This window comes from Maniola hyperantus, chromosome 17, assembly GCF_902806685.2.
Source record: "Maniola hyperantus chromosome 17, iAphHyp1.2, whole genome shotgun sequence".
Classification (NCBI taxonomy): domain Eukaryota; kingdom Metazoa; phylum Arthropoda; class Insecta; order Lepidoptera; family Nymphalidae; genus Maniola; species Maniola hyperantus.
In genome coordinates, this window is record NC_048552.1 from 1,336,461 (window position 1) to 1,355,049 (window position 18,589).

The following is an 18,589-nucleotide window of genomic DNA, read 5'->3' on the forward strand; positions in this document are numbered from 1 at the left end:
AACGATTATACAAGAGTTAGCGAAGTGTAAACATAAAGTAACACGTTACAAGACCAATGCGTATGTTAATACTTTATTCTAGCTTGACGATGACTAACATACTGCTACTAATAATGTCAAGGTGCTATTGTACTACGCCAAAAAAAGCTGTGATAGCCAAACATAAACCACCACCTAATAGACACCCCCTATCGCCAAGCTTAGGCAGATGCTTAGCATAAAAGTCGGCCCACGCCCGTTCGGTACCCTCATCACAGAAGGGATATCTACTCGTGTGCCCTCATTCCGCATATCGTCTTGATTACGTGACTTTTGAGTCCACCAATCATAAAAAAGCGTTCTCCCAGGGGAGAACGTAAAATGGATTTTATTTTCATGCAATAAAATAAAAAGGTACAGGTTTGTAATACTTAATAAAAACAACTTATCAAACTTAATTTAAAAAAAAATTAAAACAAAGTCGACGTGTTTTTCAAAACTAAAAACAATAACAACAATAATTGTTGTAATAATTATTATTGATTAAATATCATGGATTGTGATTTAATCTAGCATTAACCTACAATAATACTCTAGTTGTAAAGGAGTTTCTTTATCGACTGTATTATAATAATCTCAAAATCCTCAGGAAATAAGATAAGGTGTATCTATTGGAAATTTATCTATTATCTATTACCATGGAGGAACACAAATGATAAAAGGCTAACTGCTAACTAAACTAACTAAATACATTTCCGCATTCTGAAAATTAATTTTTATTGTAATAAAAAAGAGTAGTTTGTTTGTCGCGCGTTCCTTACTACCGTAGTTCTTCTCATTTAAGAATTAACCAATCAAACTCGATAAAATTTGATTGACACGTTCTAAAAATGAATATCTGTGTGTGTTAAATAAATGTTTTAAAGCTCCACAGGCCCAAAAATTTACATACAATTCTTTGAGCCCGTGTAACTAACATTTTTACGGAAATCTGGAAAACCACAGACACGCATTTTGTTTCTAGAACATGTCTGTAAAATTTCATTGAGTTCGATTGGTTAATATTCAAATGAGAACAGAACTACACACAGTACGCTGCATAATGTACATCGACCTATAGAAGGAGATAGCATATTTGTAGAGCATTGTCCCTGTCGTTGAGACCGATAAAACGTCATATAGGTATGAGTGACAGAGACAACGCCCTACGAATCAGAAATGTCATTCTAAAGGTCGACGTACATTACTTTCGGCCGGGTACTGTACGTAATATTTTTTATGGAATGTGCATTTAAGGGTAACTTTTGTTAATCTACTAGGTACATATTATACTAATTATGTAACTAGCTAGATATCAATTATAGCTAGGTCTTCTGACACAATTATTTTATATTTAATCGAAGAAGTTGTTAATAAAACTTATTAATTAAGTACCTAGTTACTTATATAGGTACTTAAATAATTTATTTCATTTCTCTAATAATTTTCTTCATGTCTCCAAATAAAGGCTTACTCCTATCCATACAACTCAGTAGGGCGATTGTCTAAAACCTGCATCAATCATTATTACAATCTCAATTGTTCTGATTGGCTGAATTTGTCCGATTCTTGTTGCAACAATGCATTGTGGCCAATAGTGAGCGAGCAATTACCAATCAGAGGTGATTGCGATCGTGACATTGTAGCTGTCAAACAACCGCGGTAGGGCCACTGTATTACTAAGATTACTATGTATTTCTCAACGATTAAAATGCACACGTGTCTGACGAAGCATAACGAATTCATTTCATCACCTTGCTAGTTGCCACTATTACGTACACGATTTATTTGTTTGAAGAGTGTGAGGTGACAACAAAGAAAACGTGATGATCAAGTAAATTGTCGCCTTGTCGAATAGTATTTACTGTACAGACCCATTTCAACGGTACATTTTTGGGAACACATTGAATCAATATCAAGTTAAACCTCTTTTGGCATTTCGTCTGTAATTCAAGATTCAACATTCGACTTATGGTAAACTAGGTATTTTTAACCAATTATGGAATTTTTATAATAGCCGGCTAGTTATATCACTTCATTATATTACCAAATCAACAGTTTTCACATCTTTATATATAAAATTCAAAGGACTGACTGACTGACTGACTGATCTATCAACGCACAACTGAAACTACTGGACGGATTGGGCTGAAATTTGGCATGCAGTTAGCTATTATGAGGTAGGCATCCGCTAAGGGATTTTTGAAAATTCAACCCCTAAGGGAGTAAAATAGGGGTTCGAAATTTGTGTAGTCCACGCCGCGAGCATAAGCTAGTTCGCTATAATCCGCTAAATCAGACAAATCTGTAGGCCCTGGAAGATTTGTATAGTGCCCAGCTTCTCTTGTTTTTGCCAATCCGCACTTGAACAGTTTGGTGGACTGTGTCCAAAACCCTTCTCATTCTGAGAGGAGACCTGTATTCAGTAGTGGGCCAGCGATGGGTTGATGATAATGATGATGAGGTGAGTGAGTAAATAGATAGTACTGGAACAACCCTCCACCTCCCATGGCTCCACCAACCTCTCGGTTATATGGGCCGAATCACGGAAGGGCGCCCGTACGGTACTTGCTCTCGGTGTTTTCCCGGGGCGCCTTCTTGACTCTCTACAAGTTACTTTATGTCTCCTCCTTGTCCCTTATGCTCACTCTCTCCCCTTGGGGGCTAGACGTCACTAGCACAGCTGAGATCCCGCTGCTGCTCCTCCGTGGTGCCGGCCTGGCACCTGTACGCTCCGAGCTGCTTCGCCTCTTACGCCAATGGATAAATAGATAGTACTGTACTAAAGGAGGATGTTGTGTTTGCAGGTGCTGTGTGGGGCAGTGGCGGGCGCAGGCGACGTGATGGGAAACGCGAGCCGCGTGCGCCGCGCTCCCCACGCGCACCGCGTGCTGTAAGTATACTTTTCATTTACCTAATTACTAAGCCGGGTGTCCACTGTCCACTATGCTCGCAACTGCTCCACATAGTGGAACCGGTCGCGCTCCTGGAGCGTGCAACGGTGCGCGCTCTGCGCTCCAATCGGTGGCGCTTTTTGGGCGAACACAAACTAGGGGAGCTCTGTCTGTTCCATCAGAGTGGTTTCAGATGCGCGGAGCACAGTTAGTTCGCGAACATAGTGGATACCCGGCTTTACAATTCAAAGTTCTTAGAAGTTCGAAGAACCGTGTATTAATAAGTTAATAAGTTTTGTGTTATAAAGATAAAAAAATATTGTTGGGCGGGGTGGCATTTTTCAATTTTGCCCCACCTCGAAATAATTCTAGATCCGGGGCTGGAAATTTATGCGATATCAAACAGGAATACGACCTATTGGTTGTACTACTGACTGAATATAGTTACATTTTTTATTACAATTTGTCAAGTTATAAAATCTTCAGAATTCAGAATCTTTGAAATTCCTACTACCGATAGTAAAACTGTTAATAATATGTCCTAAGATCGGTACGCAATTAAAACTACTTTGCGGCTCTGCCTTCTAAGATTATACCTTCAGGTACTTATGTAATGAAAATGTTTTTATCTTTACTGTTTATGTTCGCCGTTCATTAAGCCGTACTCGTTTAAGATATCATGCACTTTATCCAACTCAGATAAGTACCTGTTTTTATTGAGTGCCTAGAAATCGTTTTGATTTTTTTATCAACAAGCTCATTTGCATTGCAGCGTGTCTTAGTATTATCTGGAATCAGTAAAGATGTTATGTCTCTATTAAGCTTACTGTTTACAACATACGCTTGCATAATATTTTGGTTTTATTTATTAACTTTATTTTATAGACAAATTATTATCATGGATTTCAAAAATTGCCAATTTTAAAACATATTTGATCATCGGCTTAAGATTGACTGACCCAGATAGGATTTAATCAATCATATTAATATTAATTAGATTAATTAACGGTAGAATCTTAATTGTCTATAATAACAGATTTAAATATTAATATCGCTATCGTACTCAATTCGGATGCTGAATAATATAAAAATATGCTAAAATTTGTAGCCTATACCTATATTCCACTAAACTTAGACTGAGATCTATAGATCTCAGCCTAAGTTTATTATATTCAAATAATAAGTCTTTCGATTTAACTCTGTCTTAAGTCTAAGCAAAGTCAGATTGCGCTCTATAGATTTCACCCTTAAATCGTTTGGTCTAAGTACTTGGTTTTAATCAGTGACTTAGATATGATCAGAATTTTATTACATGTAGTATCAGATGTAACTTATGCATTTGCGTCACTTTTTATGATTACATCAATAATAAGCAAAACTGTCCTTTATCAATTATTGGGTTTTGTCACATTTTTTGTTTTTTTCTTTCAATGCAGTTTAAATTAATCTACGCTCACTATGTTCTGCCAAAAACAACAGATCAATTTTCATAGTCACGAAGTCCCTACAAGAGATTATAGACCTATGTCCAGCTGTGGATGTCTATCAGTTCGTAATGATGGTAATATCAGTTTGGTAATCAAGTGACAAACGCTATTATTCCTCCCACGGACTAGACTTATATCTTTCCTCCGTGATTCCTCCTAACTGCTTTAATTGACATATAAATTACCTACGCACAACGATATTTTAAAAGTCTAAAGTGAGTGTTTTTAAATAACCAAATAGAAGTAATTGACACAAAAGATAAGGAATAAGAAAATTTATTAATTAAAAAAAAATTGCTTTCAGGACGGACGAGGAACTAGACGCGACAGCAGCATGGAAGCGCTCGCACTGGCGCGAGATGCAGTCGATCCTGAGGAAGGAAGGTTCCAACCGGGACGTGGAGTGCTGTCCTTCAATACCAGAAATGGTCGCCAAGAAAGGCGGCCGAACCCCCACCGGTCTCTATGTAGAACTGTACGAGGACGGTGAAAATAAACAACGGCTCTATGAGCTGTCATGCGCTCCTGGGGTGGTCGACAAACCTTGCAGATTCGTCGATGCGAGGTTGTACAACCAATCCAGATGCGTACAAAAGTATTCTTACTCCTACGCTCTGGTGAGGTATTCATCAGCAACTGAGATGCCACAAGGGCATCGCGCCGAAGGACACTTTTCCGTGCCAGGGTCAGGAGGGTGGTCGATGGATTATGTCAAAGTGCGTGCGGGGTGTGAGTGTCAAATAACGCCGCCAAAGCGGAAAAGTGCCCATAGAAAGAGACTGGAGCGACACAGGCAGAGGAAGAGGAATAGACGGTTAGAGGAGGACGACGATACTTGATGTGTTTAGTGTCTAACCAGTGGACTTTGAACAAATTGCGGAATTCCCGAACTTAGTTTTTAGTAGGTCGGTCGCGGCATCTGATTGTTTTGACATTTTTAGGAAAATCTCAAATCATTCTTAAATTCTTTAGTGCAAACAATCTCTTAGGTTTTTCATTCCTCCAGTATCGGAATGTTGACATTCATTGCTTCTGATTTATCAAAATGATTATTAAAACTCACAATCTTTAAAATTATAGCGAAAACCCAAATTTTGATTATCTAAATAATGCTTGTGGTGATATAAATAAAACAAATTATCTTTGTATTTACTACCAGACGAAATTAAAGATAATAAGTATCTATCTAAAGTATCTGTAATTTTATCGATAAGTTACTCAGCAACGTTGTTATTTTTAAATTTGATAAATTTTTGACAAATAAACTTTTTATGTAACTTTGCCAAGTAACTTATCGACAGATTACATCTGATCATGATAGATTGATTTTTTATTTCTGGCATTTTAAGTATTTGAAACATTGACGATGGGAAAGTCAAAATTTGAGTAATTTTTTTTTGCTTTACCTACTATAGATATTACAATTAAACTGAAAGCTAGCCTTATCTAATCATGCCCGCATGGAATAGGGCCAAGAATACTGGCTGCATTTCCACGCTGGACAGCCAGGCTGATCCGTTGCGCAAAAAATTGAGTTTTTTGAGTATCAAACATCTAAATTAAATTTTTCATCATACTGTTGTTATGACGGAAGTTTTTAAGGTTATTCCAAGGTCACATCAGATGCTGCAATCGCTTAGATTTAATGAATGTTACCGATGCGATCAAGTGGGACCCATTGTGTACACTTGTCGGTACTATTGACTATTGCTATGTATTTATTTTGGAAATTTTCGTCTATTTAATACGCTTCTTTTCTTGTTAGCCTGGTCAGGAATATAAAAAACTTGCTCTGGAAGCGTCATTAGTATATTGTCTATGGTCACTAAGTATAATGGAAGAGTACAGTGCGACAAGGCTCTTTTGGCGCGTGGCGAAAATTGGAACTAACGTTGCCGTCAAGTGTCCCCTTTGTTCTTGTTTGAATAGTCTAAGCCTTTGTTCTCTAACAGCGCCCCCCTGTCAATGTCATTCAAGTGCCAAAAGAGCCTTGTCGTACTGTATAAATTAGTTCCACGGATTTTCCGCAATATGGTATTTTATTTTTCTGGTCAGGCTTTAGAATTAATTTTAGTCTTAGGCATCGTCCCACAGCCACTGGCCTAGGCTACAGAACTCAGAGTTCTGTTCTTCGCGTTCACTGTATTGCATGCGATCGCTTGGATTGCTATACACACACAAGACGTATTTGCTTATTTTAAATAAAAGTTTTCTTTCTTACTTTCTTCTTCTTCTTCTTATTTGGCTGTTTATTATTTAACTAGCTTATGCTCGTGACTTAGTCCGCGTGAACTATGCAAATTTCAAACCCCTGTTTTACCCTGTTAGGGGTTGAATTTTCTAAAATCCTTTCTTAGTGGACGTCATAGTAGCTATTTGCTTGCCAAATTTCAGCACGATCTGTTCAGTAGTTTGAGCTGTGCGTTGATAGATCAGTCAGTCAGTTGCCTTTTCTTTTTCCTATAGGTAGGTACATATTATTTCGAGTGGTTAGATCACAATAAACGTGGAACGTGGAACTCTGTTTTGAACTCACATCTGCAGCCTGTGGAATAGATGCCTTAGGTCTTACAACACAGTGCCTTCGCTTTGTGCCTTATCTACGATGCCTTTTGCGAGAACGTGAATATTAGCTTAAGAATTTTGTAATCTGCCATATTATCAAATATTTCATACAAGAACCTTAACATTTCGTAACATCTATTACGTGTAACTACTGTAACTATTACAATTTACATAATAGGGTCTTGGACTGTACTAATAAAATGACGTGATTTTTTTGTACCTATAGCGGTAGTTTATGGGGCTCGAATTCATTTAAAAAAACTTGATTTTTATTCATTTTTAAAATATTTAATTAATTATTAACATCACGCTGTACGGAAAGCGATTAATGACGTCACATGGCGTAAACGACAATTTTTTTTAAATATTTTTTATGTTAATTTTTTTTTAATATCGTTTACGGATTGTGACGTCATTATATTCACCTTCCGTACAGCCTGACGTCTATGTTGAAAATATATAGGTATAAAAATCATGATTTTTAAAAGCCTCATAAACTACCGCTATAGGTAGAAAAAATCACGTCATTTTATTACTGCAGTCCAAGACCCTATAGTGATGATGATAGATTTCTAAAACCTAAGTTGGTAGGTAGGCTACCTATGTTGTCAAATTAATTTATGATTAAAATTATTCATAATTTGAGAGCTTTGACCTAGTTCACAGGTTCCTTCCTATGAATTTTCAAGCCAATAATTAAAAATAATCCCAATTTAAACCTAAAAGTAAGTAAAAAATATCAAAGAATCCCAAAGTGCCACTAAATTCCGTGAATGTCTGTCTACTTGGAAAGACAAAGTAGCCTTAAAATTCAACTACCTACTTACAAAAAATAAGGTGTAAAGGAGCTTGAAAATGACTCTAAAAATAATGTTATTTCCTCACAAAATGTATTGTTAAAATAATGGGATGATACTTAAAACACTGTATAAGTGTATGGTTACCGATGATTGTTAATATTATAATATCTGGGCACAAAGTGTTTTAATATCAAGTGAATGCTACGCTAAACAAAGACAATATCATAGTCACGCTGAAACTATTGTTGCCATAATATTATTAATGAACAATCATATTTTTAGGTTCTTATTTATCTTATTTGATATTTAAAAATATCTTTCATTCACTTCTGAATTCCGATGTGTAAAAATAAATAAGGGTCATCTTCTATGAATTATTATTATAAACTTTGTGAAGCGTAGCGTACATAAATAACTTAAATTCAAAACACTGGTAATGCTCTTAATATCATGTAAAAATAAGAATATTTATTCAAAAAATAACGTTTCTATAATTTTGTTATTATATTGTACACTGATGTACTGTACTTCCTTGTTAGATGTAAGCATCGAGTCAAAGATCTGTATTATTTTCTATTTTGTAATACTTTTATTATATTTAAAAAAGCTAGTTGTAAGAGTTTATTCGTTTATTTATACTGTGTAATACGAGGTATTCCGATATTTGTATGGATATTAGTGTATGTAGAGAGTCGCTTTCATAAATACAATGTATATAATTATCACAATAGTATTATGGACTGAGATTATTATGTGCATTTAATTATATATGCGAACAATTTATTATTTAAACATTTCTACATAGTAGATATCTTAAATTTTATTTCGTGAAAGCGCCATCTAGTGTCTAGTAGACTACAACATTAAATTTTTAGAAGTAATTATAGATGGCGCTGAAATATGTTTATTTAATTTTTGTAGCTAGCAACACTTTAATTCCATTCATAATTGCGCCACCTAGTGTCGAATAGCAACAAACTTTAACTTCTTATGCACAATCATAGATGGCGTTTTTCTTTTTAATTTACAAATACAAGCAACTCACACTAACAGTGCCATGTGTAATTTAATAAATAAAAAATAAATGATAAAAATGTAAATTATCAAATTAAGAAAGAATTGTTACGTATTAAAAACCGTTGATGTAGTACTAATTACATATTATTATTGTATTTATTCTCAATTTTACTCAAAGTTAATGTCAGCTAATTTTAAAGCTAGCCTCATAAAATAATAATATTTTACTAAATCGCAAAAATGAGTAAAAGTGAGAAGAAATTCGTTAACAGCTACCATCACAAACGATGTAATAACATCAAATCACACAATTTTAATAAAATAAAATCAACTGAAATCTAAAATTGTTTTATTATTAAAAAATAAGTGTAGAGTAGCCTATTCCACAAAATAGAATATCTGATTAGGTAAGTAGGTACAAAACTTAATTAAGGCGCCATCTGCACGGACGAGAGAATCTCGGGGATAGTTTCGCCATGCCACCAAATTAGATACAAACTCCATAGGCCAATCTCCACAGACGATACTATCGCGGCGATATTACGACGAGTGTCCCTGGAGTCTGGACTCTGTGGCCCTACCGCGGTTGTTTGACAGCTACAATGTCACGATCGCAATCATCTCTGATTGGTTAATGCTCGCGCACTATTGGCCACAATGCATTCATTGTTGCAACAAGAATCGCACAAATTCCGCCAATGAGAACAATTGAGATTGTAATAATGATTGATGCAGGTTTTAGACAATCGCCCTGCCGGACGACTTCATGAACTCGTCGCGTCTCGCGGCGATGCCACTGAGTGTCGCGACGATACCGTCGTGTCTCGCGGCGATACCGCCACCACACCGTGCACCGCCACGCTGTTGAGAGGCGCAACGAGACGGTGCGATCACGTCACGCGGCGATCCATTGCGGTCTCGTGGCGTTCGCTGGCGGAATTATCATTGTAGGTACCTACCGTGGAGATTATCCGACGATAGTAAGACGGACTCGTTGCGATTCTCTCGTCCGTGGAGATGGCGCCTTAATGATCTTAGGGAATTACCTATCGTCTTAATATCATATTATGTACTGTCTTAATATCTTACAAAATACTAAAATTAAAGTAACACAGCTTTATACTTTATTACTCCGCATCATGATCTGGAACAGAAAAAAAGATTCATTTTAACAACCTCACCTAGCTAAGCGATAGGGTTGAACGTTGGAACATGGAGTCCAGACATAAAGTCGTTGCTTGGTATCTACAATATCAATTAGGTATTCTCCATCAACAGTTCCAAATCCCCACGGCTGAGTATTTTTCAAATGGTAGGTACTTAAATGGTTAGGTAAAATATAATTTCATCTTTTTTACTAAAACCATCAAGCAGCAAGATTGTTTAACACCATAGTTTTAAGTTTTTCCTTCAAAATTTAAACACAGACCAACGAGTTTTTCTATGCTGTAATATTAATAAAGACTATGGATAGAAAGTCAGTGTGTTTGCTGCCTGGGATAAATCTAAAGTACCTAAGTAACTATAAAGTCAGGTACTTACTTAGATACATAGTCAATAAATACATAATAGCGAATCCGACCGCAACAGCAATGAACTGCACCATGCCCGCTCCGTGTTTCCGCTCGTGCCAACGCGCTCGCTCACGTGGTAACACTTCGCTCACGGTGACGTACAGTAGCGTACCCGCTGCGAGCGCCTGGAACAATGGTAAGCGAAAATTGTAAAGCTGGATCTACACATTCGCACAAGGGCAAGCCAGAATGCAAGCAGAGTGAGGGAACTCTCGGTTTGATCCTGAATCGACGTTATGTCAAATATTAGTAGATTATTCAACATGGGAGTAGTGTAATGTCTTTTACAAGCGCCGGGAGAAATCCCAAGCGTAACGAGGCATTTTAGAGTACCTAAGTAGCTAACAAGCGTAGCGAGGATTTAGAATCCTGAGTGAAGCGTGGGGTTTAGGGGCGCCCAAGACTAAGACAGTATTACCCCCAAGTTCAATACTCTACTCTTCACACCTCGCGAGACAATAAAATCAAAATTTTAATGTCTGTCTGCCTTTAGAAGTTTCTGGGACTGGGAATAGTGACTCCGATTGCAACAGCAATGAACTGCACCATGCCTGCTCCGTGTTACCGCTCGTGCCATCGCGCTCGTTCATGTGGTAACACTTCGCTCACGTGGTAACACTTTGCTCACGGTGACGTACAAGTAGCGTACCCGCTGCGAGCGCCTGTAAGCGATAAGCGATAATAGTAATCAGTAAGTTACCTGCATGATAGGCACAGCGACGGAGTCCTTCAGCGCGTTGACGTTGTCCAGAACAGCACCCACAGCGATGCCGGCGACGGATCCGCCGCTGAACAGCGCAACACACACGATATGCGCACACAGCCGTCCAGGTGCGCTTGCACATAACTCAGCCCCCAGGCAGAAGCCTACCACGTACTTGTGACTTGCTACTGCGCCTAATAGAAGAAGCACCTGAAAAGAAATAAAATTTAGTTAAAAACTATATTGTTGCGCACGCCGTGTCTATAGAAGGGGCCAGTTTCTAGCAGATGTTCGCCAAAATTGGTTATGTGGATGGGCCGTGAGAAGGAGACAACAAGATAGATTGGCACACTCGCATTTAAAATATTAGTATAGGTGGATCTACAGCAGCCTGGCAGCCGCCGGGCGTGCCAACAAAGACAACCTAATTTCTTTTGTCACTTTATCTGTACCCGTAGTACAAGATTTTACGTCTCACCAAACCAAACCAAATTCGAGAGTCGAAATACTTCCGCGTTACAGTAAACTGGATCTTAAATGCCTTGTTTTAAAGCTCAAGTTTGTCTACACTTCTACAGCCAGCGCTCCAAGCGGAAACATTGCGAAATTAAAATCAGTGACATTGAATATTTGACTTCAATTCACGGCTGTTTAGGTCCATTTTACTGTAACGCGGAAGTATTTCGACTCTCGAATTTGGTTTGGTTTGGTGAGACGTAAAATCTTGTACTACGGGTACTGAACAATAAATTATTATACTAGCGGCACGCTATGATGGCCGGTTTGACACATTACAATAGTGATGTGGAATGTCAATTTATTCTCGAACAAAAAACAATTAAGTTTTGTTTTTGTACCTGATTAAATAGGTTTAATAAAACAAAAATGTATATGTTTATTTAATTTATTTGAACGAACTGAATATTTGAACGAAAATGAATATACATACTTTATATGCACACAAGAAACATATGAATACAAAAGATACCGAAAAAGGTGCCACAAAAGGCCATAATTAATCAGATTCGTCCATACTACTATTTTCACTGTCGTCACTGCTATCATCACATACATTAATAATTATATGTTCGTTTTCTATAATATTATCTATTTTCACATCTCTTTCATAATCTTCCCTTATTAATTTAACAGTTCTATTCACAACCTTTTCCCAGTCTCCTTTAGTCACATGTTCACAAGCTTCTTCTAATAATTTTAGCATTTTTTTTGTGGTAAATGGGGGTTCTGTATTGTGTCTTGCAGCATATCCCTTAATTTGAGCCCACACCAACTCAATCGCATTATACTCACAATGGTAAGGCGGTAACCGTATAACTCTGTGCCCATGTTCTAATGCTATTTCGTCAATGACGTATCGGATCTTGGTTGGTTTGTTTTCTTTTAAAAGACGTACTAATTCCGCTTTTAACATATTCATGTTTGCATCTACGCCATTTTTACGAAGCCATGCGACGATATCAGCTTTCTTTTGGGATTGGGCAGGTGGCTTGTCAATTTGCATCGAGTGGTATGGGGCGTTGTCCATAATTATAATAGATGGTTCAGGGAGGCTACACAACATTGAGGTAAACCATTCAGTAAACTTTTCTCCATTCATGTCTTCATGATAGTCTCCAGTGGTTTTTGACGCAAAAGCCATGAGAGAACCTTCGACAAACCCGTTGATGGTTCCGGCGTGACAAATTATAAGTCGCGATCCTTTTCCTACAGGAACTTTGGAAGTAGATGCTGCTGTGTCATCGTTCCAAGAACGGCCTACAGTATGGTTAGCATTAAGCCATGTTTCATCCAAGAACACAACATTTTGCCAATTTTTGATTTCTTTCACTTGCCGTAAAAAAGTATACCTTGCCATCGCTATATCAAATCTTTCCATCAATATTTTGCGTTTGTTACATTTTTTGTATCGAAATCCAATGGTCTTCAAAATCTTCGTTAAAGAACTTTCCCCACCGAAGAATAATCCAGCTTCCTTCAGTGAATGCACCAACTTTTTTCTTGTTGGATACTCCTTCTGTAAATAGTAGCCGTAAACATGTCTTCGGATAGCATCGGCATCAAAGCTATCGATGCCTACGACTGGTTTTGCTCGTTTTCTCTTTTTGGTGTGTGAAGTTTATTTTCTTCTGTGCCAGTCTCGCCATATTTTTTTTAGTTATCCGTCTAACAGTTCGTTGTCCAATATTAAGCGCATCAGCTACGCGTTCAACCACTGACGTTATAGGTAAAATTGGCCCTCCATTTTGAGCTTCACGATCGAAATAGTTACGAAGGCGTATTAGGAACTCACGTGTCTGACTATTTAGAACAGTTCTCTGCGTACGTTCGGTCATATCGACGAAATCCACAACAAAGGGCTTGAACAGAGTCCAAATTAACGAGCAAGGGTCAACAGTAATGCAGTATCAATATTTGAAATCCAAAGCCAGGTCAAAACTATATCACAATCGCATTGCACTGACAGTTTATACTTTTCGAAGCAACGTCAATTCGAAACTGCTTTGTTTTGCATTGAGCATTGACGCGAGTTTGCCGGAGGTAGTAGTTGTGCTAGCCAGCGATCCTATGTGACGATCGTATTAGATTCCATTTTTAAAAATTTATTGATATTTTTTTGCGATTTCAGAGGTTTGTCCACATAGTGAAAATTGTTCATATTCACAAGTACATTCACCCCTTAAATGGTGCAAACTGATTTTTCTACACTTGTATACATTTAAGAAATCAATTTAATAAATAAATTTTGAGTCCTAAACCTAAAACTACATTCGATAAAATTTATGAATCTCTGCACATCACTATCGTCAATAAAGTAATACAATTATTTCCTTCAAAGTCGTTATCAATTAATACGGAACTTCATGAGCGGACAAACGTCAAACCGGCCATCATAGCGTGCCGCTAGTTTAAATTACATGTACAAGTGTAGATGAGAAAGAGGAGCTGCAGGAAGGTAAGGCCGGCCATACACGGACTGCTCGAGCGGTTAGCCAGTGATCAACATACACGGACCGCTCTTGCAGTCAGAGTCAACAGCTTGAAGCTGCCATCAAGCAGTTAGCTTAACTGCTCGATGGCAGCTTAAACTATGCGTGCGGGCGGAAAGCGTGCGCGGCGTGGAATGAGGAGCGCGGGCGGAGGTAACTGCGTGAGAGCGTGTCGACAGCTCGAGCAGTCAGTGTATGCCTGGCGACTGCTTGACCGCCCAACCGCCCGAAGCAGTTGCAACTGCTTGAGCGGTTCGTGTCTGTACGTACGTAGAAGTCTGTAGTTCAATACGCAGTCGCAGCTTGAAGCAGTCCATCCTGACTGCTTCAAGCTGTCCGTGTATGGCTGGTCTAAGCTACACTCTACAGGCTACAAAAGGTACCTTCGAATGTTATAAAGGAGGTACAGGTAAGCACCAAGGTATAATATTATTTACGAAGTCGTATTCGCCAAATTCCACTCAACAATGACTCTCAAAATATCGTGTTATCTATCTGTTGTACTTAATTGACAAAATTGTGTCACAATAGCTGATAACACTACCTAAAGCCTTTTTATCTATTTATATAAGTAATAACTCAACTAGTGTGCCTATAGGCACAGAATAGGTATTATAAGAGTACTTCTATACTATTAGACACACATGAGTATAGAAGTACCTAGGCTGGAAAGGTCTTTAAGATCTCTAAACGTCAGGGATTATTAAAAAACCGGCCAAGTGCGAGTCAGACTCGCGCACCAAGGGTTCCGTAATACAGTCGTATTTTTTGTGATGTAACCACAAATTCATGGTTTTCAAATTTTCTGCCTTATGTCTTCTATAAGACCTACCTACCTGCCAAATTTCATAGATAGATAGAAATAGAAATTCTAGGTCAACGGGAAGTACCCCGTAGGCTTCTTGACAGACACGACAGACAGACAGACAACTCCGAAAATTCCTCTCGGTATCGAAATCCGGACCATCCGATCAGGAGGTTAGTCTTACTTATCCACTAGCATATCACCGCATTAAACAATCTAATATTAAGTACTTACCTACTAAGTTAAGCGTTACCAGCATCATTTAATCCATACTTAATATTATAAATGCGAAAGTGTGTCCGTGTGTCTGTCGGTCTCCTAGCTTTTCACAGCCCATCCGTTCAACCAATTTTGATGAAATTCAGCACAGAGATAGCTTGCATCCCGGGGAATAGGCTACTTTTATCCCGGAAAATCAAAAAGTTCCTACGGGATTTTTAAAAACCCTAAATCCAATCCGCAACAAACTCACTTGAGAAGCAGTTTCCTGCAATCCAATCGCCAACCCTTCCAGAAGGCTATGAACGAACAAGGCACACAGCAACCCAATAACACCAGAAGAACTCTTGTTGCATGGCTCCGTATGACTGACATGACACATCCTCGGATTCCCTGCATCGCCACAGCACTTGTCCCTCATCTCATCATCATTACTCCTCCGATCCAGCAAACTCTGTTCCACAGTACCATAGCTCCTTTGAACCACAGGACTTGGAACTTGATGTTCACTAGTGCCATTGAAGATGTGTACGATTTCATCCACTATGTAAACAAGAAAGAATCCAGCACATAACAAAAGTTCGGTATACTTTGGGAGTTTCTCCCTAGCTTCAGGTAGCATATGAGTTAAAGAGGTGGCTAGTAGAACTCCACCGCCGAAGCAAAGTAGACAAGATATGAATAGGGGATGCCTTTGTCTTGCACTGTGGGATATGCATGCTGGAGCCATACCGGTGACGAAACTTCCCAGTCCTAAAGCTACAATTGATATCACTTTTGCCGTTGAGGCTTCCATTTTTGATCAATTTAGCGTCACTTTGCAATTTCAATCTCACTTTATTTGGTGACTTTTGTTAATTTCGTCACTTTTAACCAACTCCCAAAAAGGAGGAAGTTCTCTCAGTTTATGATTCTATTTTTGTACCGTACCTACGTGTCAAAATGTGGTTCAATAATATTGTTAATTAATGTTTTGGTCACCTTCATTTCAGTCACTTTTCAATTCTTTATTGTTGCGTCACTTTCTGGGAAACTATTTGTTTAATCACCAATCGTCACCAACTATACTAACCGACTTCCAAAAAGGAGAAGGTTCTCAATTCTGTGCCTAGTTTATGCAATACCTAAACTGGATATGGCTTGGATCCCAAGACGTAATAGCGGTTTCAAACGACACTCTCAACTCGAACCATTCCATCCGTTCCCTTTATCTAGTATTTACACACGTTATCATTCAATACACACGAGTAACTTATCAGTAATATAATTTCCTTCACTTTACTAAAAAATAATCGAATCAAAACACGACCGGCACATTTTAAACACGGATTCGTTATGAATTGTATCTCTACCCTACAAGGACATTAAAATGATTCATATGAATATCAACAAATTCATGTCCTAACATCTGGTATTTAAAGTTCATAATCGCTGACAGTATATACGGAAACACATGGCCGATATGTCCGTAAACTAATTTATAACTTATGTAGACTCTATAAGGTTTAAAAACGCCCATACTTAGTACAGTACAAGTACAATAACAAGACCATTATAAAAAGATCTCCAACGCCGTTAACGATAAAACAATTTTAAATGCCTACTCTTTGATTAATCACAATTTTAACGGATCATAACAAAATGGGCAACACAATGCAAGTACATGTACCTATATATAAAAATAAACTAGGTACCTACCTACTTAGTTCTTTATAAGTAATAGTCTAGGTATGTATTTTATATTATACTCAAAATACGGATATCGGGTTAGTACTATTATATTATTCTGTGATATCGGTTATTCAGACTAGAGCACAGGCCAAAACCACAGGTATAAAAAAATGGGCTTGTAAGAACCTAAAGAGGTTGGTCCTTGTCAGCCCAGGCCACAGCACCACACCGGAGTCCACTCCATCGCACCGCACCGCTCCGCAGTTCACTGCACCGCAGTGCACCGCAGCGCACCACACCGCACCGCATGGCAGCGCACCGCACCGCACCGCTGCGCAGCGTACCGCACCGCACTATGAAGTTTTATTGTTGAATCAGAAAATATGACTGACAAATTCACAATATTCAGGATACTGATTTAGATTCAAAACATAAACGCGTGAAACTGTAGGTACATACTTACAATGTACATCTACCGATATACCTATAAAGAATATATAAACGAAAGTATCAAGTCATTAAGGTTTATTCCCGTTAGAAGTGATTCAAACTTCAATGGCTGGTTCATTTATATTTTAGGTGCTACCATAATCAAAATTTTATGAATCAGTGGATTTACATTTTTCAAAATCCCGCGGGAACGATAAAAAGTAGCCTATGTGTTAATCCAGGGTATAATCTATCTCCATTCCAAATTTCATCCAAATCCGTTGAGCCGTTTTTGCGTGTTTGAGCAATGATATTAGAAGAAAATAGGTAGATACGTTATACGCGGACCGCAAGTGGCACGTTAAAACTAAGCTAATTAGCAAACCTGAGCTCAGTCGCCCGCTGTCGTCGCTCTATCGAAGACGTCGTTGATAGTAATGTGTATTTTGTTTTCGTCTCCCAAAACAACCGAAAATGCCGTCGTGTGTGATGAAATTCTGCACAAACTACACAAGCAAGGTTTCCAAAAGTCAAGGAATCACATTTCATTCGTAAGTAAAACTATTTCTTTTATATAATTCGTATTTTTCACTTATTTAACAATAAACTCGTGCACGTTCGTGTAAAATGCAACTCATTGCAATTTCGACCTTATGTCACATGCTATAAGTACGTATCAAGTTATCGTTGTACGTATTTTAAAGTTTCCGATCAAAGAATATAAAATAAACAGATAGGTCTCTTGTGAGTATTGACAATTCAAATAGTGTGCATATTTCCTGTTTTAGGGAAGGATTTAATTTAATTTAATTTTTATTATTTTTGTTAAAGCGGCAATAGAAATACATTCTGTGAAAATTTCAACTGTCTACTTATTACGGCTTACGAGATACAGCCCGCTGACAGATGGACGTACAGACAGCGGAGGCCGTGCCCAACGGGACCCTATTACTAATAATAGGGTCCCGTTGGGCACGGAACCCTAAAAACGAGCGGAACCGCGGGAAAAAGCTAGTTCGTAATATATTAAATACCACAGTATAAGGTTTTTATTTTACTATACAACTACAGTGTAGGCATAAATCGGCATTAGCCGAAAAGACTTTACTGTTTTTTTTTCTTTGGAGTTTCTAGTTTACCGTCTCGTCCCGTCTCTTTTACGCTCGCATTATTAGGCATATATCCGTCCTTCTTCCACTCTTCTGTGCAGGACGAGGTAGTGCAAAATATAACCGTCTCTTTTTCGTGCGCAACTGAAGCTGAGGTTATTAGTTCACCGTCCTTTACTCTCTGTTGTGTGAGGTTAAAATACTATCTATGCGTTTATGTGTGTTGAGTCTTTCGGCGCTGACGCAGCGTGCCATTTGTAAACATCGAATTTGATATAAGTAACCTATCT

General features: G+C 38.1%; 3 protein-coding genes across 4 annotated transcripts in view; 2 read left to right on the forward strand and 1 right to left on the reverse strand.

Annotated features, from left to right (window-relative positions):
* LOC117990099 (uncharacterized) overlaps positions 1-9,084 on the forward strand; it is a 278,450-nt gene extending 269,366 nt beyond the window's left edge. Inside the window, exons 5-6 of one of the 2 annotated variants that reach the window (XM_069504362.1) lie at positions 2,826-2,911; positions 4,704-9,084. In XM_069504362.1, coding sequence (XP_069360463.1) covers positions 2,826-2,911; positions 4,704-5,238 — 621 coding nt within the window. In that variant the 3' untranslated portion in view covers positions 5,239-9,084. The remainder of the gene's footprint in view (positions 1-2,825; positions 2,912-4,703) is intronic. The other variant, XM_034977545.2, reaches the window with a different exon arrangement.
* The window catches only part of LOC117990200 (arrestin domain-containing protein 17-like), a 436,990-nt gene that overhangs the window by 247,834 nt on the left and 170,567 nt on the right, over positions 1-18,589 (forward strand). The gene's annotated exons all lie outside the window — the stretch shown is intronic.
* Zip88E (Zinc/iron regulated transporter-related protein 88E) lies at positions 9,114-16,441 on the reverse strand. The gene is made up of 4 exons (XM_034977543.2): positions 15,344-16,441; positions 11,056-11,268; positions 10,324-10,480; positions 9,114-9,925 (listed from the first exon to the last, which is right to left on the reverse strand). The coding sequence occupies exons 1-4, from the start codon at positions 15,884-15,886 to the stop codon at positions 9,909-9,911; spliced, it is 930 nt and encodes a 309-aa protein (XP_034833434.1). The 5' UTR covers positions 15,887-16,441; the 3' UTR covers positions 9,114-9,908.

Coding starts and splice junctions, on each gene's coding strand:
- Zip88E (XM_034977543.2), bottom strand. CDS start 15,886: ATGGAAGCCTCAACGGCAAAAGTGATATCAATTGTAGCTTTAGGACTG. Junction 11,269..15,343: donor TGCAGGAAACTGCTTCTCAA/GTGAGTTTGTTG, acceptor ATTTCTTTTCAG/GTGCTTCTTCTATTAGGCGC. Junction 10,481..11,055: donor TCGCTGTGCCTATCATGCAG/GTAACTTACTGA, acceptor CCATTGTTCCAG/GCGCTCGCAGCGGGTACGCT.